The sequence below is a fragment of the Hypoxylon fragiforme genome (genome assembly GCF_022984875.1).
Source record: "Hypoxylon fragiforme strain CBS 206.31 chromosome Unknown GGS25scaffold_7, whole genome shotgun sequence".
NCBI lineage: Eukaryota > Fungi > Ascomycota > Sordariomycetes > Xylariales > Hypoxylaceae > Hypoxylon > Hypoxylon fragiforme.
The window spans coordinates 2,871,142-2,896,279 of NW_026054762.1; the positions used below are offsets into that span (position 1 = coordinate 2,871,142).

Consider the following 25,138-nt stretch of genomic DNA (forward strand, 5'->3'; position numbering starts at 1 on the left):
CGAACTTTAATAAGAAAAGAAGAAAAAGAAGAATAATGTGAATCTTGAATGACTAAGCACAAATAACTTCAAGTTACTTTAGGCAACTAAACTTGGAAGCTTCTCATTCCTAGCTTCAAGTTTCTATCCTTTCATCTTTATCTACCAAACTTCATACCAGCATAGGATTGAATAAGTAAGGTCAGGTCATTTTATTATTTATAACTGAATAGCAGCGCCTATAGATATCAACAGACTTTCCAGACAATGACGACAAAGAAAGCAATACCTAAAGAACATTAGTTAGGAAGTATATCGACTACAATGAATCGAGATCTGGACGTTGCTGATAACTATATGCTATACCCCGTCATATAGACGAAGCACACAGCATGCACCCCATAAGGAGTGTGCCATTGCAGGAGAGCACTTGTGGTATCTTCCTCCAGGGCTATGAATCCTCCCGATGCTGCAGAGCTTGGCGCAGAAATGTCAGTCCCATAGGCCGGGAACATATCAGTTTCAGAACCCTCCATGAATTTTGGTAAGCATGCCTTCAAGCATAGCCACGCTAGGCTGCTGATAAATTTCAAGCCCTTGGGGGCCACACGAATAAGATGATCTCGCCTGGCATTATACTCAAGCTGAAGCTGACAAGCTTAGCTCATATTATCCCCTCAGCCCCCTCTCCATTGATATTTCTAAATGATATCTCTAAATGATATTTCTAAATAAATCAGAAATGTCTGTATTGCGAACAACAATCATATGCCATCTGGGTTAACTTATAGATCTTGATTCGTTATATTTTTTGTCTTGCTCGCTTACAGGATAAAAGGGCCTACCTTTATATGAAATGAACATATTTCCACCATGGAAGTCGTCGGCTCAGTTGCGTCGATCGCGCAGCTCATAGAAGTTACAGCTAAAATATGCAACTACTGCGGCACGGTATTAGGGGCTTCAAAATTGATCGATGATCTTGGCCGTACGTTGAGCATGATGCTTCAACTGCTATACCAAATCAAAGCTCAGGCGGACATTGGTGCCTCTACAACCAATGGTCATTCCGTAGGGCCTCTGGACCTCATCCGAGAGTTACAGGAATGTATGATCAGTCTCGGGCAACAGTTCGAAAAGTTGAGGTCTAAAAATATAATGGCGAAAATACGATTTGCCCACATGGAAAAGGATATACAGAAAACGATTGATAAGGCTTCTCGTATGAATGGGCTCTTAAATTCGTGGCTTACGCTCGACATCAAGCAGACGACTCGGTCTATTGATGATGGCGTCAAAGTTCTCAACCACCACGCGGAACAAGAGGATATCAACGGTAAAATTGACCGCATCGTAGAATACTATGCACCAGAAAGTTTCTCCGAAAAGCATCGCAACGTCCTCGACCAAAGACAAGATGGTACTGGACAATGGTTCGTCGAGTCTCCAGAATTCCAAGACTGGCTAAAATCATCCGGGGGAGCTTTATGGTGTTCAGGGGCCCCTGGAGCTGGTAAAACTGTTATGGCTTCGACAACTATCGAATATCTTCGGGAGAAAGTTCGCGCAGACCCGGCAAATGGTTTAGCCTTCGTGTATTGCGACTACCGTCAACGGCAAAGCCAGAAAGCTTGGGTCTTACTTGGAAACCTGTGGGCACAATTATTTCGGCAGCGAGGACCCTCCGCTACCGAAGTTGACCAGATATTTGGCGAGATGTTTGCTCGCCGTGACTTCAGACCAAACAAGACCCAGATAATCAGCTTGCTCAGAGACGAGTTGGCTAGCGGGAACCTAGAGCGAGCATATATCATTGTTGATGCTATCGACGAATGCAGTGACGAGAATGAACGAAAAGCCTTTATGGATAGTCTCCACAGTTTACAACCGTCGGTGAACGTGTTAGTCACTTCCCGTACAATTCATTCCGATGATGTAGGGCTTCAAGATGTGCGGCCTTTTCGTTTCGTTCCGAAGGATGAAGACATGGGAATTTACATCAACGCGCGAATAGCGGATTCGAAGAAGTTATCAGGCTTCGTTACGAGAAAGCCAGAGCTCAGAGAGGAAATCCGTCGAATTGTTATTGAAAGAGCTAACGGGATGTAAGTTGCAGTATACCTAGTGTTTGCATTTATCAATGGATACTGATTGTAACCTTTAATTCTTAGGTTTCTGCTTTGCAGAATGCACTTAGACTCCTTGAGCAAAGCAATCAACCTCAAAGTCTTAAAGAATGAACTCAATCGCATCCCGATTGGTGAAAATGTAGTGAAGGACACGTACGATCAAGCAATGGAACGGATCCGAGACCAGGGTGACAGCGTAGAGTCGTTTGCCATGCAAGTGATTCGCTGGGTCTGTTTTGCGAAGCGCCCGCTTAAATTGGCCGAACTATTATGTGCGCTTGCCGTGAGCCCTGGCGAAGAGGAGTTTGACGATGATGCCGTCGCCGAGGAAAGCGATATTGCGAACTATTGTGCTGGTCTCGTGGTCGTGGAGGGAGAGAGCAAAACCGTGAGATTCGTCCACTACACGACACAGGAGTACTTCAACTCACTGCGGAGTACACCGGAATTTATCCACAGTCATGGAGATGTAGCTCTAACATGCATCTCTTTCCTTGTACTAAACAATCTTCAACTTTCGAAAGACAGTTATGTGGCTCAAATTTGGCCCTTGCTAGACGAAATGCCCTTTTTGGCATATGCGGCTCTTTACTTCGGTTATCACTATACACAAGAATTAAAGGCCTCTGATGATTCAGAATACGAGTCTGTCGAGGAAATTACAGACTTGTTACTCGAGTTCCTACAAAGTCCAGAGCATCTTCAACGTGCTTCCACGATGATCCTGACACACATAGGGGGGAGGACATCTAGGATTGTTCAGGATCCAGTTGTAGGCCCCCAAATTGGCAAAAATGCCACGGCAATAGATATCGCTGCATTCTTCAACATAGTTATCAAGGATACAGATAAGCGACCGCTAGGAGTGAGTCTTGAGTGGTTGGTAGAGAACACAGATTATAAAACGGACCTCAATGGATCGCGGTTTGGGAACCCATTACACTGGGCTTCCTTCAACGATTCGCTTGAATCGATGAATGCGATTCTGAGCAGCCCGGAAATAAATGTTGATATCAACATGGTGATTTTACCTCACGTGGGCTGGCGGCCATCGAATGTATCGATTGCCTATGGTTCATTAAGTACCCTCCAAGCCCTCCTAGACCACGGCATCGACATTTACACACCTACTGCATTAGAATGGCGCACTTCCCTCCTCCAAGAAGCTATAGTATGGGCCCGCTCTGTCAAGGGACCCGACAAGACGGCGCTGATAAACGTAATAATGGAAAGAGACGTTACTCGCGAACTTCTCCTAAGGTCCGATGTCTATGGAAGAACAGCTCTTATGGAAGCAGTACGCACAGGTGACTTTAATGTTTTTGGGTGTGTTATGGAGCATTATGAGAGAATGGAGAGCCGACGTGATCGAGCTATCCTCAATTGTGATCGCGAGGCGAGAAGTGCATTGCACTGGGCCGTGGCAGACCCATCGTTCGCTTTCAAACCAACTGATAGGGCCACGGCGTCAGGCCCTCTTCGGATACTCGAAGCGTTATTGGATAGCCCGTACAGCATCAGGTTGTTGCATACGCGCGATAGGAAACGTGACACGCCATTGGAAGATGCCATTCGCCGAAACCATATGCAAGCTGTCGATACAATCCTTAACAAATACGATTATAAATTCAATGAAAAATCCGACTTCCAACTGATTTCCGGTCTTCATTTAGCTGCTCAAGTTGCAGATCCTCCCATGATCGACATGTTCATAGGTAAAATCCGTGTCGATCTTCTGGGCCAGCTCGAAGGGGATTCCGTGTTGCACCATGCCGCTGGTGGGAACAAACCTGAGAATGTCGAGTATCTGTTACAGAAGCTCTCAAAGCTCCATCTCTATGATATTCCGGGGAAGGGGGGGAACCTACCTCTTCATTACGCAGCGGCTAGTGGAAATATAGACGCCGTAGCGGCACTTCTAAAACAATATAAGCTTGGTGTTGATTCCAAGAACAATGTTGGATATACTGCATTACATTTAGCTGTTGGCCGCAACTTAGTTGACGTATCCTCCTATCTCTTGGAGTCAGGTGCTGATATCAATATCGAAGACAATACTGGTATTACGCCACTCAAGCTGGCTATCAAGCAACGATCCACAGAGATGCTAGCCATCATGTTTCAATATTTTCCGGTCAAGGATATAGCATTTGATGCCAGTGATATGGCATGGATACAGCAGCAACCCTGGGGAAACGCCTTGTTTCCCGAACCCAACGGCGCTTCCAAGGCAACCGTGGACCTTAAGTACTGGCCAAAACAAGATGATGATATCAAAGTTGCAGCATTATGCCTGCAAAGGAAATTCAGAGAAGGAATATCAACAAAGAAAAGTCCTATAATCGCCCGTCTTATATTTCAGATCCTTGATCTTGCAGAGTACTGGGTCCGAACTAGCACCGTAAGAGTCAGTATTAACGAAATAGGCGAGGTTAGGAGATGGGAAGACCCCTCTACACCCTTTACTATGAGCAAGACCATCACAGGACAATCTCCTAAGCCAGTTCGCCGCGTTTTATTCGAGATCACAGGTCATGACCAAGGATACTGTTCGGATCCAAGCAGAGGAGAAAGCTGGACGTGGTTCACGGCCGACATCCATCGCCGACAGAATTCAAACCTGGTCAAGGATCTCGTAGGTTTACAGGACCAGGGGACTACCAATAAGGAGATCAAGATTGTCCATAATCGCGGCGCGAATAGGAAATGGTTCACACACAAGGTGACATGGAGCCTAGGGAATATGAAAGCAGCGGACTCGGAGCGCCGCACATGGATGAGGGCTCTGATGCCGGGAGACAAGATCTCGGTCGTGCCCCACGCTCGATATCCTGGCTGGGAGAACTGGGTACGCAGGGTGAAAATCGATGTTTTCACTACCTGTCTCAAAGGCTATGGCGAGTACTGACTTGACAGAAAATCTATCGTAGAATATTCTGTCATGGCACACGCCAAGTTGCGAGTTGTCCACCCATGTACCCCTAATACGCAAATCACCCATATGTACCGTAGTAAGCCCTTGTGTCTGACATTGTACCTTAGGTACCTGCTTACGCATCGCATGTGTAACCTCAGTGGTCCATACATTGGTACACAAGACTAAATCACTAAAATCCATACAAAAACCTGAACTTTCTCAAATTCATTCACATCTCAATCATCTTTACTTGTTGAATGTTGGGAACGAAAAATTCCATGAACACAACAGGAAACAAGATGGATTCCACTTACGATAACCTCACCTTTCTTAATGCTGCTATCGATAACACTCCCCTTATCGACCATCATGCTCATCCACTTCTCAAGTCAAAGCACATGAGTTCCCGCCCGCTGCTTGCCATAACCAGCGAGGCCCACGGGGAAGCTTTGAATGACTCCAAGACTGGCTTATCTCACATTGCCATCACCAATGAATTATCTCAAGTTCTTGGCTGTGAACAGACGTGGGATGCTGTCGAGGCTGCGGTCCAGCACAAGAGGCTCGCTTCACACAAAGGATGGGTCACCAGCTGCCTTGAGGGCGTCGATGCCATCCTCTTAGACGATGGACTGGACATGCCCGGCCAAGCCGAGGACCACATCTGGCACAGCAAATTCACGACGAGTGAGTGCAAGCGTATTGTCAGAATTGAAACAGTAGCATCGGATATCATTGCACAACTTTCCAACTTTCCACATGATTCACCAACACGAAGCACAACCGAGCCTAATATACTATCCTGGTTTACGGTCCATTTCGTGCTCAAGATTAGGGAAGTTCTACTACGTAGCCCCGACATCGTTGGGTTCAAGTCCATTGTTTGCTACCGGCGTGGCTTGGACATCCCACGGTGGGATGAACTCAATGAGAAGGACGTGGAGATGGATCTTCAAAAGATCATAGATGCCGGCGTGAAGCCCGGCACTGAGTTCCTTGGACATAACCTTAACAAGAGATTGGAACACACCACTCTGAATTACTGGATTGTGCACAAGGTCGCACAGCTCATCCGCAACATTCCAGAAGCCAGTAAGCCAATTCAGTTCCACACAGGCCTCGGCGACAATGATATCACTCTCACCAAGTCATCGCCATCTCACCTGCAAACCTTCATTCGCGAGTACCCCACGGTCCCCATCGTCCTGCTCCACGCCGGCTACCCCTGGACCCGAGAGATGGCGTACCTAGCCGCGATGTACTCCAACGTCTACGCTGACATCAGCGAGGTGTTCTTCTGCATCAGCCGCCAAGGGCAGGAGAGCGTACTCAAGCAGATGCTTGAACTCTGTCCGTGGTCCAAGATCCTATGCAGCACGGACGGCAACACCGTCCCCGAATCGTACCTGGTCGCCCAGCGGCAGCTTCGCGCAAGCATGAAAACGGTGCTTGGAGAAATGGTGCAGAGACAGCACCTCAACGAGGCACAGGCAGTGGAGCTCGTGCAAGCCATCCTATTTTCGAACGCAAAGAAATTGTACTCCCTCACCAGCAGGTCCGACCTCTCCACCTTTACCCCCTCGGTTCCGACGCAGGGGGGGCCCATCACCATCCCCCAAGCCATCGAGCCCACGACGCGCTTCGGCCCGGTGATCCAGCGGCTGCAGCAGCTGAACGCGAAGTTCCTGCGCGTGTACTTCCACGACTACACGAGCAGCACCAGGATGCGGCTGATCCCCATCAACCAAGTATACCGCTCCCTTGCGCGCGGGGAACCCTTCACCCTCAGCCTGTCCAAAGTTGTCTTCGGTCTGCTGCAAACGGACCTGCTGATCCCGCAGATCAACGCGTCGGGCACCTACGTCTTCCACCCGGACTGGACCACGCTGTTCGCCGGCCCCGTCGCAGGACACGTCAGCTGCTTCGGCAACTTCCGCAACGAGGAGGATGGCTCGGCGCAGGTGCTGTGCCCGCGCACGCTACTAGCGCAGACCGTATCGCGCGCTGCGGAACAGGGCCTAACCTTCTTATTCGGCTTCGAGATCGAGTTCATCGTGCTAGAAAGAACCGAAGAGCCAGTGAATAACCCGACGCCGCGGGAAAAGTACCGGATGCTGACCAACGACGGACACGCGGCGTGGATGGCGCGGTCGCTGGCGGACTGGGGGCGTGAGGGTAGCTTCTCCACCGCCGTGGGCGAGATCCTCGAGAAGCTCGACGAGGCCGGGATCCCGGTCGACCAGTTCCACGCGGAAAGCGCGCCGGGGCAGTACGAGCTCGTGCTCTCCGCACTGCCCCCCTTAGCCGCGTGCGACAACATGCTGTACGCACGCCAGATCCTCGAGACCGTCGCCGGGCGCCACGGGTTCCGCGTAACCCTGCACCCGAAGCCGTTCCCGAACGTGTGCGGCTCCGCCTCGCACATCCACCTCTCCATCTCCTCCCCCGGCGGCGACAACACATCTTTGTACGAATCCTTCTACGCGGGCGTCCTCTCGCACATGCGCGCCATCATCGCCCTCGCATACAGCAACCCGACAAGCTGGGCGCGCATGCTCGACAGCTGCTGGGCGGGCGGGCGGTGGGTGATGTGGGGCACGGAGAACAAGGAGGCCGCGCTGCGCAAGATCAAACACAGCCACTGGGAAGTCAAGACCGTCGACGGCCTCGCGAACCCGTACTTCGTTGTCGCGGCGCTGATCGCCGCGGGCATCGACGGCGTGCAGAAGAAAGCCAAGCTGGCCATATCCGACTGCGCCCTCGACCCGGCGACGCTGAGCGCCGCGCAGAGAAAGGAGTTTGGGATTGCCGAGATGCTCCCCGCGGACCTGCCGGAGGCGCTGGCGGCGTTGAAGGAGGATACGGCGTTGGCAGAGCTGCTGCATCCGGACTTCGTGCAGCGGTATGTCGATGTCAAGGAGGCGGAGAACGATAAGATACTCAAGTACTTGTCGCCGGGGGATCTGAGGGAGTGGGTGTTGGAGAGGTACTAATTAGTTAGGTCGGATCGGGTTTTCGTGCTTGATGCTCACGAGATGGCTAGGTTAGATAGGTGGTGCTTTTGCCTAGGTTACTTGCTGGATAGATAGATAGATAGATAGATAGATAGATGTGGTAGGTACCTGGGTAAACACCAATAATAGAGACCTGGCATAGATACCTACGCAATGAAAAACAAATCGCCGCCTTCAATTTCCAAACATCATAGCTGTATGGCGTGAAGTATGCTTGTGCTATTAGCCAGCCGTTGAGGCGCGGGTAGTCTAATAATAGTACTGATGCCGCGCGTGAAACGAAATCGTAGTTTGCTCACCCCCTTTCTTTTGATGTATGGTATATAGACACGCAACTCTCATGCTCATAACCCCCTATCGTATACCTACCCTAAGACTGCAAAGCCATTAATCAAAGGTAGTCTTCTTGCCCTGAGACTTGACAACCGCGCCCGTAAGATACGACGCCACGCCCGTATCTCCGTACGCCGGCTTCTTCTCCCCCTCCGCCTTCTCTCCCAACCCTTCCCCATTATCCCTCCTCGCCTTCTCGCCTGCCCCATTTCCATTTCCATCCCCATTCCTAGCCGCAAAGGACTCTCTGCCCTTCCCAGCAGCGGGCCCCTTGCCCGGCGCGTCCTTGCCAAACCGCTTCTTGTACCTCACCCGATCGTCCTCGGCAAGCTCGATCTTGAGCTCGCGGCCGCGGAGCCGATTGACCCACCACTTGCGCATCTTGAACCTGCGCTCCTCTTTCTCCGCGTCCGCGTCCGCGTCCGGGTCCTCGTCGCGGAAGTCGTCCTCGGTCTCGATCTCCTCCTTGATCTTGACGAAGCCCTTGACGGCCCAGGCGGCAGCGTCGGGCTCCTTGAACTTGACCCAGCCGAAGCCCTTGCACTTGCCGCTGTCCTCGAAGGTGGCGACCTTGAGCCACTCGATGTCGCCGCACCTGTCGAAGTGCGCGCGCAGGTCCTCCTCCGTCGTCTGGAACGACAGGTTGCCGACGTAGATCTTCCTGCTGGGCAGAACCTTGGGGTCCCGACTGCTCGCGACCTCCGTCGCGTTGCCATCCGTCGCCGCGGCAGCAGCAGCTGCCGCTGCTTCGCTCCCTTTCTTCGGCCGGCCGTCGAACGAGTTCGAGTTCTTGATCAGCACTTTCCGCCCGTCGAGCTCCATCTCCGTGAGCGCCATGGCCGCGACGGCCGCCGCTTCCGCGTCGAAGTCCACGTACGCGAAGCCTCTGTTCATCGGCTTCTTCGGCGCGTCCTCGCCCGGCCCCCGCTCCTTGGCGCCGAGTTTGCTCGTCGGCAGGTTCACCCGCGTGATGCTCTCTTCCTTGATGGAGCCGCCGGAGCTGTCCACCAGCCACTTGAACAGCTCGACCCGCGTCAGCGTGAACGGCAGGTTGCCGATCCAGATACCGTGGTCCGACCGCTTCGACTTCTCGCCCTTGCCGCCCTTGCCCTTGCCCTTCCCCGCGCCCTTCGGGACCGCTAGGCCGTCTTCCGACTCGCCTTCGTCGTCGCTCTGCGGCTTTGCGGGTAGTGGTTTGCCCTTCTTGAGCAGTCGCTTGGCCTTTTTGGACGGCGGTTCCGGCTGCGTCAGGTCGACCTCGATCTCGTCGATTTGCGACTTGCGTTTTCTAGAGTCGTTGTTCGGGGTTGGCGAGGGTGGTTGCTCTGGCTCGGCTTCGGATACGATTGCCGGTGCCATTTTTTATTAGGGGAAAGAAGTACTGGGGACTTCAGACTCTTGGTATTTTCTTTCCACTGTTTTCCTACGTATTTTGGAGCGCAATCAAGAAAATTAACTGCTGTTGGTCTTTTTTTTTTGGGAACGTTAAAGTTGGTACATATGATTGAATCCTAAAAAATGTTCCGCTGAACTTGAACTTTTCGAAGTTTTTATGGAGCTGATAAGATAAACTTTTCTACTAGTGGATAACTAACTATTAAGGTACCCCTTTTAAATGAATATCTAGCATCTCTTGCTAGTTACATACCTATACGTAATAACTGCATCTTCTATATGATGGACCCCCTATACTAGGTACTCACTCACTCGCCAGCAAATACGAAACCATACCCGTCAAAGTAAATTGGAAACAATGTTGGCACGCAGTTCAGCATCAGCACCCAAACCACATTCACTCATGAACCCACTTCCCATCCTCCTCACTGACAACAACCTCATCAACCTCCCCCCTCATCCTCACAATCTCCTCCCCATTCACCAGATCATTCTCGTCCGCCCTCTTCCCCGCCTCCCCCTCATCCCTCGCAATCCCCGCCTTCACATGCCTCCTCACCAGCCTCCTCCTCGCCGTCCCAAACCCGACCTCGACGAACCACCGCTCGTCCATCAGCGCCGCCGCCTCGCGCCACGGCGCCTTGTCCAGCACCACGTAGTTGCCCTCGAAGACGACGACGCGGTGCGCCGGCAGGATCGCGATGTCGTCGGGCTTGGGGTCCTTGACGGCGTGGTCGAAGCTCGGCGCGTAGACCGGTGTTGGCGGGGGTGGCGCGATGCGCAGGGACTGCACGAGAGAGAGGAAGGCGGAGCCGTCAAAGGTGAACTCGGCGCCGCGCCGCGCGTGCGCGAGGGCCGGGTCCGGCATCGCGGAGAGCTGGGCACGTGTCAGGTGGTACCCGTCCATGGGCACGAAGACGGCCACGGGCTCCGATGCGGAGGGCTGCAGGCTTGCATGTCGGGCGTTGAGGGCGGTGGTGACGATTTGGGAGAGTGTTGTTTTACCTGGGTGGCATTAGCCTAGGTTAGTGAACTGAGTCAGGGGAAGGGGCGGGAGTGCTTACCGGAGCCCGGGATCCCGCCTATGGCAATTACTGGGATGTAGTTAGGTTAGATACATGCTAGTCCGGGTGGTAAATGTTAATGTATAGATAGGTAGGTACGGAGGAAGGGGGGAAAGGGGGGGAGGGGGTTAGACTGTGTTGGGTAATTATCCATAATTGTGATGGCATCCTGCAGGACTTACAGAGCCGTTGGCCATCGGGGAGTTGCTGGAACTTGTCCCATGCCTTGTCCACGAGGCGAGCTACTTGGCTGTCCATCTTATTCAATTCTCTATTGCCTGATTTGAAGTACACGAGAGCCTAGAAGTTCAGTTTTATAAGTATTTCTATTTGATATATGAACATTGAAGTGTTGGAGAATAGTGTTTAGTATAAAATGGTACTTGTACAAAAGCAGTTGAAAGTATCAATTCCAGGTACTATACTATAGCGCCTCCCTGTGCTACATCCTACGCCCCCTCATTCAGACATAGAAGGTCACGAACCCCACCAAAAAAAATACATAGGAGGTAACTAGGTTACATATGTAGTACGTAAAGACGCAACTCCGAAATTCTCGGTGATCCTTTCCACTAAAACGGCGCAGGAATCCAGCGATTACCTAAGCTCTGCTATAAATCCGGCTCCGTAAGCGGGCCACCATCCCGAATTCCTTACATTTATTACCCTGATAATAATAAAAAAAATCTCACCCGCTGCACCTATCCTTTCGTCTTATGCAAACCCACCTGCAGACCTCCTACCTACCTACCTACCTACCTACCTAAAAACAATGGACCCCGCCCTCTCCCCCGGCCTCTTCGACATCCACCTCTCCGACTCCGAGGACAACAACGACGAGCCCGCCGAGGGAAGCAGCAACTCCTCAGCATCCCGGACGCCGGCGGACCGCACCGCGCAGTCGGAAGAAGAGTTTCGGGCCGTCAAGGCCGCGTACAGGGTGAAGGTCGAGAACGGAGAGGTATGTATGTATGTATGCACTTTAACTATTTCCCCTCTTCCATCACATGCAAATGCACCTCGCAGTCAACTTCCCCCCCCCCTTCCCCACCGGGCCCAAAAGTGCACTTGTAACCCCGATGCAGCAGCAGCCCCCCCTCTCTCCCATTTCCCCTTTCCCCTTTCCCCTTCACCCGAAAAAAAGACCCCCCCCTTCCCAAAATTAAAAAGCCCAAAATCACAGATCTGGAAAACCGCCCCACGCCCCATAGCCAACGCACCAGTGCCCAAGCCCGAGGCGCAGACGCTGCTGCACGCCGTCGAGGAGCTGTATTTCTTCCGGCGGTACGACGAGGGGGCGCGGTTCGTGGACGGGGTGCTAGGCGGAGGAGGAGGAGGAGGAGGTAGGGTTGACACCGCCGTCGCCAACGAGGATGGTGGTCGCGATGATAAAGGGGCTTTGGGGCTAGACAGGTCAACGAGGGAGTTGCTGCGGTATTATCAGAAGAGGTGTATCGAGAGAGGGGGGGGGAGGGGGGAGAAAAGAGGGTGGTGATAGGATGAAATAAGCATTACCAATCTAATTGAGCACTGGAAGAATCACTCGTAATAATTAAGCACTTCATTGCACTGAACTCAAAAAGACGTGATCATGATCATGAAGATTGGAGTATTATCTATATCCTCTGCTCTTCTATACTGCCCTCGGCCAAGCCAAGGGTTAGTAGAGAGCTACTCTATAATATATAATATTCCAGCTAGCGTTTGGCTTTTCTCTCGTTCCTGTCCCCCCAAAAAATAGGCCGACTCATTGCCAGGGACGCAGCTACTGTAAGTTCTAATTCACCGAATATTTTTATCTCTCTATACAAATGCCACAAGGTGTGTTGTGTAGTGTGTAAAAATGGGTATGCCGAAACGCCGTGCTCTTTTTCTTTATCGAATGCAAACGAAACTGGGCCCACTCCTTTTTCTTTCTCTCTCTCTCCCAAAAAAAACATAGTAATAATAATAACAAGACTCCTTGAAAATGCAGTGCTATGGTTGGCCGTCTAGTTCGTTCGTCTATAATGGACGCGATAAGAAGAGAGGTGTTTGATGGTGGTGGGAAAATCGCAGAAGGTTGCCGATCTATGCCATCATCTTGGATTCACCTCGTTGCCGCTCTCGTTCTCGCTCTTCCGCAAAGACCCTCCGGCTCATAGCTAATACGCACTCGAAGCCCTCCTTGCCCTTCGTCGCATTTTCCTTGAAGCGGGTGACGAGGGAGTCCTCGATGCTGTTCTTGATTCGCTGCCAGCCACCGCATAAGGCTGTTATCCTTGCGTCTTGCTCGAATTGTGTCCTGTGCATATCCAGCGGTCGGTAGATCACCGTCTCTTGCACGTTGACCAGGTTGGCCCATGTGATATTCTGCGACACCATCGTGACGGTCTTCGCGGCGGGGTCAACGTAGGATGTCTCGAAAACTTGGCTCGTCTCCGCGCAGCCCATCATTGATTTCAGCCATTCTGGCGCGGATTGTTTGCAGGTGATGAGTCGCTCTGTTCGCAGGATACCGGTCGCTGGGTCGACTTCTCGAGCGAGGGTGTCGACAGCTATAACGTGGGTGGATTTGTCATTCCATGGGCAGTATTTCAGCCAGTTGGCGGTCGATACCTCTTCCCAAGAGTAGTTGAAGGTGTGCGAGTTGGAAAAGACCTTCATCTCTGATAAAAGGCGATCCCGATAGGCCGAGTCGACAAAACAGTGTGAGGATCCTCCTCAAGGAAATAGGCCCGATAACGTAGATGAAGATTCGTGAATTCAGAAGTCTAGTCGATCAGGATTTGGAGGGAACACAGGAAATGTTTCTTTGTAATAAGAGAAGGGTGCGTGGGAATTGGTCGGAGATCCGGAAGATTGAATTCAGAATGCAGAAGTCAAAATTTAGATAAGTAGGTACCTGTAGGTTGATAGGTACATATGTAAAGAAAAAAGAGAGGGAATTCTATTTTCCGATAGGATGAAATAGGTTTAGATCTTATGTAGGTATTTTCTCGCAAGTTACTGTAAAGTACTAGGTAGTCGCCGTAAGAAAAGATCGTGTTTTGTTTTGTTCAAATCAAATGGCCAGTCGTCTTTTATTGGGAATGAGAAAAAAAACGAAATGAGGGTATTTCCCTCCTTGAAATAATAAAAAAAAGAGCAGTCGGACCCGTCCAGTCCAATTACAAAAAGCGCTTAGTGAAAATTTCGTGCAAATAGCGGCCGGATCGGCATCGCCTTATCGCGATTTCCTCTACTACTAGTAGTCTACCCTTTGTTACACTTCCCGGCAAAGTTCGGTATGTCGCCTACGCCATTTGCCTCGCTTGACGCACCATATCGGGTTTAGCATCAGTGGATTAGAGAATAGCTCGGAAGCGGTGTGAAAGAATTTGACAATTTTGACAACAATGATTGGATATTCCCTGGCTTTGTGGATTATGCACAGTATAAGCTTGGGCCATCTTCCCAAGAAACCTGGAGTTGGATGCGGAGTCAGCGAGCATCCAGACTTCATTACCTACAAGTTTTTGCATACAACTTTTGCATACGTAGAGACCTACACTAACAGAATACCTTGAATACCTTAGGTCAGGATAAAACCGATCTGCAAAATCCAGATCATCATCAATCTACAAACATAGACTAAAGTATTTTAATCGTAGGGTCATTTGTCCCCTCTCTGTCTCTTCCATTAATTACCTACTAGCCTCAAAGGACCACCTATGATTTCAGAACTTCAGCCCTACCTTGCAAGACCCACGCCGTATCCTCGACAAAAACGGTTCCTGATATCACTGGCCTTTCTTGGTAACCATTTTCGCCACTTAGATAAGATATTGAGTACTGTACCTGTGTCACTTGTAACTAATATCAACATTGAATGCTTCACACTCAAATAGGTACCTACGTCATAAGCCTTGACATCGTCACCAGAGACAATAATCCAAAGCTAGAAATTCGTCAGCTCTGCAATTCTAGATATAATACATAGAGCGCGTAGTTCGTAAGGTGTATTTTCCAGATGATAACACATGCTCAAATAAGTTGTACTCAGATACCCATGTGCAAATAATTGGCATTTATCTAGTAATCGTCGCCACGGCTGATGACCTCCTTTACGGTAGGTCTCAGTAAAATAGTCTATTATTTTCGTATCAGTTGCTTGTCTTGGACATGAATTGCATGGGTAAATACTCACATGCTCGAACTGGGCCGTATACGACCCCTTTTTATCAAGTAGAGGAGGGTAGTCCTCTACAATACCTTGCTGGACGAGGCTGTTCAGCTATAAGAGTATTAGCAAGCCCATTCAAGAAAAACATGCGACAGTTTCGATAAACTCACTCCCAGTAAGTACTTCTCCTGGCCAAGTCTGTCTAGATACCGTCGTGCGAACGGGAGAGTGCCAAAGTTCTTCTTGATGACATTCAGAAGAGACTTAGCCGAAGATAGGCGTAGGTCCACCTTTGGTGCATCTCCGTGGAGGGCGTAATGCGACACCTCGCCCTCATCGTGAACGTGGCCATTTCCAGTACTACCAAAAGTTTCAATGGCAAAGACATCGCCTTCCTCCATTTTGGTAGTATCTGCCGTCTTGACGATAGGGACACTCTTGGTTCCGTGAATGCTATAGGGCAATATGTTATGTCCGGTAAGATTTCGAATAGATTTGATTGGATAAGTAGTGCCGTTGATTTCGCATTCATAGCTTTCCATAGCTTCCTGAATGTACTCTCCCAGTTCACCTAAGCGAACATCTATACCCGCCTCCCTAATACCCGTGTTCGTGGCATCTTTTACAGCTGCCAGCAAGTTGTCATACATAGGGTCAAATGACATAGTGAAGGCGCTATCGACAATTCTGCCGTTAACGTGGACACCAATGTCGACCTTCATGACATTACTTTGCTGTAGAATTGTTTTATTTCCAGCGTTGGGGTTGAAGTGAGCAGCAATGTGATCTAGGTTTAACCCCGTCGGGAAGCCGACGCCAGCAACCTTAGCGTCTCCCTCTACTAGCCCATCGTGTCCAACCAAGCGCCTTATACTGCCCTCGATACCCTCGGCGATCTCGAGAAGCGACTGTCCAGGTTTAATATTCTTCTGGGCCCATTGGCGAACTTGACGGTGGGTTTCGGCTGCGTGGCGATAGTCGACTAGGAAATCAGTGTCTAAATTGTCCAGGTGTCGCTTCTCCTCGTTTGTGGTACGGTAAAGGTTTTCGTTTTTGTACTCGACTTCTTCGCCTTTGGGGTAGGCATTGTTAGGGAAAAGTTGAGATATCAATACGCTGGGAGGGTCTGTTTGGGCAGTCGGGGCCTTCTTCTTCTTTCTCGGCTTCCTCTTTTTGTTCTTCTTCTTCTTAGCTGCTTCAGGTGCTCCTTCCACGTTTTGTTCCTCTACATCTTCATCGGAGTCGTCGCCTGAATGATCTGCTGCCTCGCCATTCTTGGTACCATTGGCAGCTTTGGCAGCTTTACCATTTGTACCAGCAGCATCGCTAACTGGTAGAAGTTAGTAATTAACATATCATTGTCAACGATATGTATAAAAAGCTCCAGACTAACCACTGAGCTTTTGAAGCTCGTCTGATGGAGGCTTAGTAGCCATTGTGCGACAAGTATAAGCTATGAAAATAAAAGGGTAGGTAAATAAGAAGTTGAAGCTCAACGACTTGGACTAGAACTTTTCAAACTTGTACCCCGCCAACATTTTTCTTGCAAACGTGCGACTTCCGCAGTGTATCTGCGGAAGACGCGGGGCAATTCTCTATTGATTGCCTTATCTTATCGATAAAGAAAAGCGTAATCTAAGTCAGCACCGCCGACTTCTACTTAACTTCTATTTTACTCTCACATTACTACCTACGTACGTAGATAGTGAATATTGTAATTCATTTGCACCAAGAATCTTCCCACCTTAACTTTACATACTCCTTGCATACCTGCCTACCTAGCAAAACTCATCGATCATTTGTTTAACGAGAGTGCTTCAATACACCAACTCTAATGGTGGCAAGGTTCCTCTGTCTCGCAAATCCAACTACCTATGGGCGAGTATGCCAATGTACAATATGCTGAGTTGACTCTGCGGTCGACCTTGAACCAGTTCACTCCCGCCTGAATGCCAAGCAGAAGATACTACAAAATGATAGTCTTTAGACACCAGAACAAACAGACAGATTTATGAAGAGGGAATAAGTAAGTTTTTACATACTTTAGAATCACCACCAAAGCAACCCTCTTGATCACAGCCTTCCGCAGAAGCAGCTAGCAATCCTGGGGTAGTTGAGAGGGTAGTTATTGGATAAAATTATGATTAAAGGATGAAGTTATATATAAATCAAGGGAAATATCCAACTTTGATATAGAAGGATGTATGAGGATATATAAAGAACAGCTACCTGAGCGAGTCCAGTTTGGGAACTGTCAGAACATTGAGCCTTTATTCGTTTTGTGTTAATGCTTATACCTAACGATTAAAGGGGGAAGCCGTTTTACAAACATCAAATCGTTCAATATCTTCAGGGAGATCAGTCCTTTCACTACCTACCTAAGTAGGTAGGAAAGTACTTGTAAGTAAGCGGCGCACATGCGATATACAAGTTAACGTATGTAGATATTAGGTACCTATAAGCATACAGACATCCAGACATCCAATCACACGCCATTATTGCAACCCCGGATTATGTAACCTACATAGATCCGTCCCACCTCCGGCATCGCAGCGGGAACTAACTATTGGGTACTTTGTTCGTATCACCCAATCAAAGTATCCGAATTGTCAATTACGACTAAACTTTTTTCTTATTCTTTTTTTTTTATTTTTAAGATCAAAAAGATCAAAAAGATCTTATCGTGAACTTTTGTCATGAACTTTTGTTCCTGAGATGCCAATACCAAAGCATGAGGATACCTAATCTTCTGTGTCGTCAAGGCACATGTCTTCAAGTATGTTGTGATCATTTACTTCCATTATTCAAGTCATCGCACTTATACAATATACAATACTAATAATTCCATGTAGGGACTTGTCGCTCGAAATTGCCAAGGTCGCATTCCTCAAACAAGATTCTTTGCGACGCCCACATTCAACAGTCCGAATCCTCGAATACCGCCGTACCTTAAGTTGGCTAAGAACTATGATAAGGTCAAGGAGGTTCTGGGAAAGGGCAGCGCTCTTACCCTGGCCGAGAAGATCCTCTACAGTCATCTTAACAATGTTGAAGAATCCCTCCTAACGAACACGAACGGCGGGCGTGATATTCGGGGCACAGCAAATCTCAAGCTCAAGCCCGACCGCGTTGCCATGCAGGATGCCTCTGCCCAAATGGCTCTCCTGCAGTTCATGACATGTAACCTTCCTTCGACCGCCATCCCAGCTAGTATACACTGTGACCACTTGATTGTGGGTGAGCGAGGCGCAAAGTCAGATTTGGAAGCAGGCATACAGATGAATCAGGAGGTTTTCGATTTTCTCGAGTCTGCCTCCAAGAAATATGGAATCGAGTTCTGGCCCCCTGGTGCCGGTATCATCCACCAGAGCGTCCTTGAAAACTACGCAGCCCCCGGTTTGATGATGCTGGGCACTGATAGTCACACCCCGAATGCGGGAGGTCTATCGACGATCGCCATTGGTGTTGGCGGCGCGGACGCTGTCGAGGCCCTTGTCGGTGCACCCTGGGAATTGAAAGCGCCTCGTATCCTAGGTGTAGAGCTAAAGGGCGAGCTTAACGGCTGGGCCTCGCCTAAGGATATCATTCTCAACCTCGCCGGTCAGCTGACCGTTCGGGGTGGTACCGGCTTCATTATTGAATACTTTGGACCTGGCGTTGAGACGCTGAGCTGTACGGGCATGGCCACTTGTACTAACATGGGTGCTGAGGTTGGCGCCACGACTTCCATCTTCCCCTTTAACGCCGCGCACGTCCGGTATCTCCATGCAACCCATCGACAAGACGTAGCAGCGGAGGCAAAGAAATTCTCCGACATTATCCAACTCAAGGCTGACGCAGGTGCACGATACGATGATATCATCACCATTGATCTATCCAAGTTGGAGCCGCACGTCAATGGACCCTTCACACCCGACCTTTCTACGCCACTATCACAATTCAAGCAAACCGTCGAGGAGCAGAATTGGCCCGATAAATTGTCAGCAGGCCTAATCGGTAGCTGCACGAATAGCTCCTACCAAGACATGACTCGTGTAGAGAGCATGGTCCGCGAGGCCTTAGAAGCTGGTCTAAAGCCTGTATCGGATTTCTATATTACCCCGGGAAGCGATCAGATCAGAGAAACCCTACGAAGAGATGGCCCTCTGGACACTTTTAAGGAAGCAGGTGGTACGGTGCTTTCAAACGCTTGCGGACCTTGCATTGGTCAATGGAAGCGGCACGACGGCGTTGAAAAGGGCACACCGAATGCTATTTTTACCTCGTATAATCGTAACTTTCGCGGCCGTAACGATGGTAACCCCGACACCATGAACTTCCTCGCATCGCCCGAAGTTGTCACAGCCATGGCATTCGCAGGCACAACCACCTTCAACCCTATGACCGACTCGCTTCCTACACCCTCAGGTAAAGAATTCCGGTTTTCACCACCTTCGGGTCTTGAAATCCCACCCCAGCCCTTCGAAGTTGCGCGCGAGGAATTTCGCGCACTAATTCAATCCCCCGACCCATCCGTAAGCGTCGCTATCGCCCCCACATCCGAGCGTCTTGCGCTTCTTGAACCGTTCGACCCCTTTCCCGCTTCCGATCTATCCGGCCTTCACGTCCTGGTCAAGGTTACGGGTAAATGCACAACGGATACTATCTCCGCCGCAGGCCCTTGGCTCAAGTACAAGGGTCACCTGCCCAACATTAGCGAGAACACGCTAAACACGGCGACCAACGCCGAGACGGGCGAAGTCAACGTCGCGTACGATCTCGACGGCTCTTCGCACACGATTCCGGAGCTAGGTAAGCGGTGGCGCGAGGTCGGGCGCCCATGGCTCGTCGTAGCCGAGCACAACTACGGCGAGGGCAGCGCGCGCGAGCACGCGGCGCTGCAGCCACGATACCTAGGCGCGCGTATCGTGCTGACCAAGAGCTTCGCGCGAATCCACGAGACGAACCTAAAGAAGCAGGGCGTCGTCCCTCTCACCTTCGCGGACGAGGCCGACTACGACCGCATCGGCGCCGGCGACGAGGTCTCCACCGTCGGCCTCTACGACATGCTCCGCAACGGCGGCAAGGGCGAGGTCGCCCTCAAGGTCAAGAAGCACAAGACGGGTGAGGAGCTCCTCATCAAGACGAAGCATGCCGTCAGCGAGGACCAGGCGGGCTTTATCATGGCGGGCAGCGCGCTCAACTTGCTGTCGAAGCAGTCAGCTGTGTGAGGGGTTTCGAAAGATGGGGGGGGGGTCATGCTTGGGTTGGTTGTATTTGACGCGGGTATGTGCACGTGAACTCGTATATAAGGTTACGGGGTCGTTAGGATGTCTAAAAATGGATTTCGGGTAGGGAGGGAGGGAGGGAGGATTTGTATAAAGTAAAAAGTTAGAAAAAAGAAATGAAAGAAATTACGAGCACAGATACTGCATAGTAAGACTTTTTGTTTTTTGTTTTTGTTTTAAAATATAAATACAAATACAAATACCAATACGACGAGGAGGAACATCGAAGTTTAGGTAGGTAGGTGGGTGGGTAGGTATTAGGTAGGTAAGCACCAATATGTAAGTAAGTCAGTACCTACCTAGTATAATATTGAACTAGTTAGTTATAAGGCTCAAGACTTTTATCCACGGATGTCGATATCCAGAAAGCGAGGAAATATAATATACTTACCTACCTACATAGTAGTTACCTAGGTCAGGTTTAATACCTACTTACCTACTCGATATTTAATACCACAACTAAAACTAAAATCGCAGTCTTCTACATAGGTTAGGACTATTATTCGTTCGTTGCCTGTGTTCAACTGTCTGTGGTAGATAGAACATAGGTAGGTAGGAAACACCTCAACTCAGGTATGTATGTATACCTACCAACGCCGGCCAACTAACCTAACCTAAGTAGGTACATGTCACCATAGGTTTAATGTTAGTATAACACTACAGTGACTACACCCTCATATAGTAGGTAGGTACCTATATAGGTACATAATAGTATACCCCTTTCCCAAGCTTTGTAAACATAACCTACCATCGTTATTATCTATTACCCGCTCTCTACCTAACTAGATGCAATATTCTCTTAACCTACGACGACCAATTTATTACATAGTTAGGTTAGTTTTCTATCAATGTCTTCCTTTCCTTTTTTATGGGTCCCCTTTTTATACTATCGTTGGATTCGTTGCAAATAAAGTCATATAGAGGTACCTATATAGAAGCGTTCAGCTAGTGGGCACCAAGTAAGTAATACAACAGTCTCGATTCATTTATATGTTTACCCTAGGCATGGCTACGTCGTGTATATAAATAACCGCTTGTAAGTAAGTTTCTATATAGATAGACTCATTTCTTTAATATGGACTATTATAATTGAAGCTGCCACAATCCATTCAAGGCGCTTTTCAGCAACCTAGGCTAGGCTAATATGTAAGTCGATGTGTGTGCCAGCGTTAAAGACGCCTCACGCCATGCAATATATGTATCCCCTCCTCCCAATTCATGGACCCGTTGTCCCGTCATGGACCAGGCCAGTCCATATTTATAGTTAGTATTTATAGGAAATCCCTTTCTTCATAAGTTCTCCCTCTGCTGGATATATTTTCAAATGGACTACTTAGATAGCTTCAGGCGAGTCTAGATCCATCTTATCATCATCGTCGACTATATTTGGCGTGTTGTCTTTCCCTTTCCACAGGGCCTCCCATATGCGGGTATTCCTACTTCGACGCCACCGCTGTCGCTGCAAAGCATCATATTTCTGCGCCATTTCGTCGAGTTCATCCAAGGCAGCCAACCAAGCGGGGTTATTTTTGACTCGCTCAGGTAATTCGACCTTAGGAGGGTAACCATCTTCCTCTTCTAATTTGCGTTGTGCTACACGCGCAGCAGCTTTACCAAAATTGGATTTTCTTGTGCCTCGCCTGCGTATATCCTCTTGTTTATTTTGATACCATTTCTTAGGACGAGGTTGCGTCCACTGAACCCGTGGGTCCATATACGCAAAGTGTGTTGCGGGACGAGTCTTTCGGGGTGGTTGTTGCCACTCTGGGAGACCAAACAAAGCGGAACCTGGCTGATTCGGCTCATTGAGCTTACCGTAGATGTAGGAGTCGAATTTTTCAGGGTCATGCTTAGCAACCCAAATCTGACGTCTTTCTTCCGGACTTAAATGTTTCCAACTTCTACCTCGTACCATAGACGCAACTGTTGATACACCATTGGTTGTCTTTTCTACCCCATTGACACTTGCGGTACCTTGGGATGTACGCGTATTGGCCTCCGGTGCCTTTTCTGCGGCTCGAGAAAATGGCGTGGAAGCTGAAGGATCAATTGCCTGAGGTGCAGGTACGCTCGGCGTTTTTGAGATACTAGAGGTTCTTATAGTTTGAGACTGGCTGGTTGGAGTGGCTGTTCGCTGGAAACCGGATTGTGGGAAGACATTCAAGTCATTCGCTCGAGTCTCTTGTGAGACACCATTAGTACTATGCCTGCCAAGTATAGATTTTGCCTCGATGGTTACACGGACGCATCTATCCGTCTCTATGCTTGATTCCGAAAACGGTCCCGTAGGTTCGTCAATATCATTATTGTTATGGGTCTCCGATGGTACGGTTGACCTGGGAGAGGCAATTGCAGACGGAACGTTGTTTGAAACGGCATTCCCGTTGTCTGGTTTAGGCAAGGATGCTTGGAAAGCGGCCCGTGAACTCCGTTCGAGAAAACCCGGGTCGAACTGCGCAAATCTTGAGCCCGGTGACAATACAGCCGGCTCGGAGCGAGGAGCTATGTTTATATCATGGGTCTTTGGGATAAAACGAGGTATCGGACTCGAGCTACTCTTACTAGCACGATCTTGTTCGTTCCGATTAGAACCTTCGGGGTATTCTTTGTCTTTACTTCCACCTAAATTCGTAGACACGTGCACATCTATAGACTTCCCTTTAGATTGAAATCCAGAATCCACTTCATGGTTCGTAATTTGAGAATCTTTGGGGGAATTTCCAATATTATTGATTGTGTTGATATTTTGATCTACGTGGATATTATTAGATGACCGCACCTGTGGCTGTGGCAAGTCGTCATCTCCTGTGAGGTCTATCACTGTTCGAGTTCCGGTATTATGGGGCTTGGAGTTGCGAGGTGGATGATTAGGCTTGAATTTCGAAACATGAGCTTTTATGTCATGTTTCCCGAGTCCAAAGGATGTCTCCAGTGGAATCGATCCTCCCTTGTTTGGTCGAAGGGCGAAATCAGAAGGCTCGATGAATCCAATGTCGCGCCTTTCAGCATCAACTGACTGGAATCTGGAAGACATATGCGAGCTACTTTCCGTAAATGAGGCTTGATGAACTACCCGTTCTGATTTGAACTCATCATTAAATAAACGCAGTCTCTTTACTGGTCGTTGGCCCACGGATAGCGCATCCTTGACAGGGGCGCGATCCGAAGAAGCCTTGATATCGGGACCGTGTATTGAACTAGGGCTCTGCTTTGACTTAGAGTATGTAGTGCTAGTAGTCTTCCTTGCGACTCTCTTGTCAGAAAGTTGCTTTTTCTCGCTCGCATGTCCTTGTGGGAGGAGTGATGTTTTGACAGTGATAGCTTCACAAAACTTGTCCTCTTGTGGGGCTATGGTGGGAGATTGGCCGTTAGGCTGTGCTGGATTCTGCTTCGGCAGAGGCTGGACATTATTACTAGGCTGGCGTTGATTTGGCACGGCGGAAGATGCCATATTTTTTGTGGGTATGGAGCTTTGGCCATTTGTGTGTTGTGCACAATAGGGTCCTCGGATCAAGATGGTGGCGTCGCATCCCTCAAATTGACATTGCCGGAAGATGTACTCCTCACTCTCCATGGTTTGGAGTTGAGATGTAGATTGAAAGGCCAAAGTGAGGTACAGATAAACCCAGGACTCTATATTACTAGAGCAATATAGGAAAGGTTAGAAGAACCCGGGTCAATGAGGCCTGGATAAGCTCCAGTATGTGCGAGGCTGCAAAGACCTATAAAATAAAATATGGGATGATTGGATTCTTTCCTTTGACGCTTGCCGGAACCGTGTCATCGTAGCCGCGTTTGCCTCGTAATATGGAGACACATTCAGCAATTGCGCCAAAGTCTACTGAATATAATCGGTTAATGTTGGTTGACGAGAGTCCAATGATGGTGGATGACTTTTGGGACAGGTGTTGGGTTCAATGTTGAAGAAAAGAGAAAAAGGTGGAAAAGGAAGAAAAGAGGGGTGGTAGATGTTAAATGGTGAATGATAAAATGATTGTATGAAGATGATGATCAATAGGAAAGAAGCATACTGTACTTGCAGTAGGTTAGCGTAGTGCCTTCCTACTTGGTATTGGACGAAATTAATGGAATTAATGGAATTAAATTGAATTAAATGGAACATTGAATAGACGAGGAATGAATTCTCATGGTAGGCAAGAGTCATCCACTTACATAACCCTCAGAGCATGTGAAGTTCAGATAAAAAAACAATAAAAAAACAATAAAAAAACATATATATAGTACCTACTGAGTTAGGTGGATTAAGACCTAGGTAGATAACAGGTAGGTTTATAGATATGTGTGTGGCTACCTAGTAATGAGGAGGGCGTTAGGGGATAGACATTTAGAGTATAACTTCGTTTCGCTTAGATAGTTGTTGAAACAGATATTGGTAGGATTCTGTACCTCGTGCCTCGATCTTTTTCTCCACGATGTTTTGATCAATAGTAGGGCTGTACCGTTTCATAGGTAGCAATATCCTATCTTCTATTATACATCAATTCACAACTATCAAGGGAAAACACTGAGATATAAATCCTATAGACAATGTTAGAGAAAATAAAAGAACAATGGAAGGAGGGATTTAAACCCTATAACTTGGAATTGCGGGGGATAAAAATAACATGTAGACGGAGTTTATAGGCTGGTCTCAGATCTTTTCAGTTTTCATATCGAGTCATCAACCTGTAGGACATAGCGGTTTCCAATTCTCAACCTCGCCTTAAATCAACCTCCAAGCGCCAGCTGGCGCTTATTCGCCGCAGCCTTTGGTCCAGCCTTATAGGGGCAATGCAAGGCCAGGCTCCTATTTAGCGGAAACACGCAAGAGGTTGCAATATTGTTTTGTCTTATCCCAGCATATTTGAACGGGCCAATGATTTGAGGGTGGCGAGT

At 48.9% G+C, this 25,138-nt stretch overlaps 8 protein-coding genes across 8 annotated transcripts; 3 read left to right on the plus strand and 5 right to left on the minus strand.

Moving 5' to 3' along the window:
• Nucleotides 1-5,479: 5,479 nt before the first annotated feature.
• GGS25DRAFT_501265 (glutamine synthetase/guanido kinase) lies at nt 5,480-8,131 on the plus strand. The gene has a single exon (XM_049261907.1). The coding sequence runs from the start codon at nt 5,664-5,666 to the stop codon at nt 8,016-8,018; it is 2,355 nt and encodes a 784-aa protein (XP_049115095.1). The 5' UTR covers nt 5,480-5,663; the 3' UTR covers nt 8,019-8,131.
• Nucleotides 8,132-8,211: 80 nt separating this feature from the next.
• Nucleotides 8,212-9,910, minus strand: GGS25DRAFT_390359 (uncharacterized protein). The gene is made up of 2 exons (XM_049258344.1): nt 8,339-9,910; nt 8,212-8,252 (listed from the first exon to the last, which is right to left on the minus strand). Exon 1 carries the CDS (start codon nt 9,729-9,731, stop codon nt 8,427-8,429), a length of 1,305 nt encoding a protein of 434 aa, XP_049115096.1. The 5' UTR covers nt 9,732-9,910; the 3' UTR covers nt 8,212-8,252; nt 8,339-8,426.
• A 254-nt stretch (nt 9,911-10,164) lies between these two features.
• GGS25DRAFT_524102 (phosphoribulokinase/uridine kinase) lies at nt 10,165-11,089 on the minus strand (the record flags this gene model as incomplete). Its single annotated transcript, XM_049264539.1, has 3 exons — nt 10,165-10,772; nt 10,832-10,861; nt 11,014-11,089. 3 exons carry the CDS (start codon nt 11,087-11,089, stop codon nt 10,165-10,167), a joined length of 714 nt encoding a protein of 237 aa, XP_049115097.1.
• A 185-nt stretch (nt 11,090-11,274) lies between these two features.
• GGS25DRAFT_390399 (uncharacterized protein) lies at nt 11,275-12,406 on the plus strand. Its single transcript, XM_049258345.1, has 3 exons — nt 11,275-11,360; nt 11,418-11,792; nt 12,015-12,406. The coding sequence occupies exons 2-3, from the start codon at nt 11,604-11,606 to the stop codon at nt 12,324-12,326; spliced, it is 501 nt and encodes a 166-aa protein (XP_049115098.1). The 5' UTR covers nt 11,275-11,360; nt 11,418-11,603; the 3' UTR covers nt 12,327-12,406.
• Nucleotides 12,407-12,423: 17 nt separating this feature from the next.
• Nucleotides 12,424-14,002, minus strand: GGS25DRAFT_501272 (MSF1-domain-containing protein). Its single transcript, XM_049261908.1, has one exon. It carries the CDS (start codon nt 13,475-13,477, stop codon nt 12,902-12,904), a length of 576 nt encoding a protein of 191 aa, XP_049115099.1. The 5' UTR covers nt 13,478-14,002; the 3' UTR covers nt 12,424-12,901.
• Nucleotides 14,003-14,304: 302 nt separating this feature from the next.
• GGS25DRAFT_501273 (peptidase) lies at nt 14,305-16,517 on the minus strand. Its single transcript, XM_049261909.1, has 4 exons — nt 16,369-16,517; nt 15,146-16,305; nt 15,000-15,086; nt 14,305-14,941 (listed from the first exon to the last, which is right to left on the minus strand). Exons 1-4 carry the CDS (start codon nt 16,409-16,411, stop codon nt 14,885-14,887), a joined length of 1,347 nt encoding a protein of 448 aa, XP_049115100.1. The 5' UTR covers nt 16,412-16,517; the 3' UTR covers nt 14,305-14,884.
• A 1,189-nt stretch (nt 16,518-17,706) lies between these two features.
• Nucleotides 17,707-20,185, plus strand: GGS25DRAFT_524106 (aconitate hydratase; the record flags this gene model as incomplete). Its single annotated transcript, XM_049264540.1, has 2 exons — nt 17,707-17,751; nt 17,828-20,185. 2 exons carry the CDS (start codon nt 17,707-17,709, stop codon nt 20,183-20,185), a joined length of 2,403 nt encoding a protein of 800 aa, XP_049115101.1.
• Nucleotides 20,186-21,274: 1,089 nt separating this feature from the next.
• GGS25DRAFT_501285 (uncharacterized protein) lies at nt 21,275-24,486 on the minus strand. The gene has a single exon (XM_049261910.1). It carries the CDS (start codon nt 23,814-23,816, stop codon nt 21,576-21,578), a length of 2,241 nt encoding a protein of 746 aa, XP_049115102.1. The 5' UTR covers nt 23,817-24,486; the 3' UTR covers nt 21,275-21,575.
• Between the last annotated feature and the right edge of the window lie 652 nt (nt 24,487-25,138).

What these genes read in the sequence shown, in the direction of transcription:
- GGS25DRAFT_501265 (XM_049261907.1), top strand. Translation starts at nt 5,664, where the DNA reads ATGCCCGGCCAAGCCGAGGACCACATCTGGCACAGCAAATTCACGACG.
- GGS25DRAFT_390399 (XM_049258345.1), top strand. Translation starts at nt 11,604, where the DNA reads ATGGACCCCGCCCTCTCCCCCGGCCTCTTCGACATCCACCTCTCCGAC. An exon ending in TGAAGGTCGAGAACGGAGAG is followed by an intron (nt 11,793 to 12,014) that starts GTATGTATGTAT and finishes CCAAAATCACAG; the next exon opens with ATCTGGAAAACCGCCCCACG.
- GGS25DRAFT_390359 (XM_049258344.1), bottom strand. Translation starts at nt 9,731, where the DNA reads ATGGCACCGGCAATCGTATCCGAAGCCGAGCCAGAGCAACCACCCTCG.
- GGS25DRAFT_501272 (XM_049261908.1), bottom strand. Translation starts at nt 13,477, where the DNA reads ATGAAGGTCTTTTCCAACTCGCACACCTTCAACTACTCTTGGGAAGAG.
- GGS25DRAFT_501273 (XM_049261909.1), bottom strand. Translation starts at nt 16,411, where the DNA reads ATGGCTACTAAGCCTCCATCAGACGAGCTTCAAAAGCTCAGTG. An exon ending in CGAGCTTCAAAAGCTCAGTG is followed by an intron (nt 16,306 to 16,368) that starts GTTAGTCTGGAG and finishes AACTTCTACCAG; the next exon opens with TTAGCGATGCTGCTGGTACA. An exon ending in AGGAGAAGTACTTACTGGGA is followed by an intron (nt 15,087 to 15,145) that starts GTGAGTTTATCG and finishes ATACTCTTATAG; the next exon opens with CTGAACAGCCTCGTCCAGCA.
- GGS25DRAFT_501285 (XM_049261910.1), bottom strand. Translation starts at nt 23,816, where the DNA reads ATGGAGAGTGAGGAGTACATCTTCCGGCAATGTCAATTTGAGGGATGC.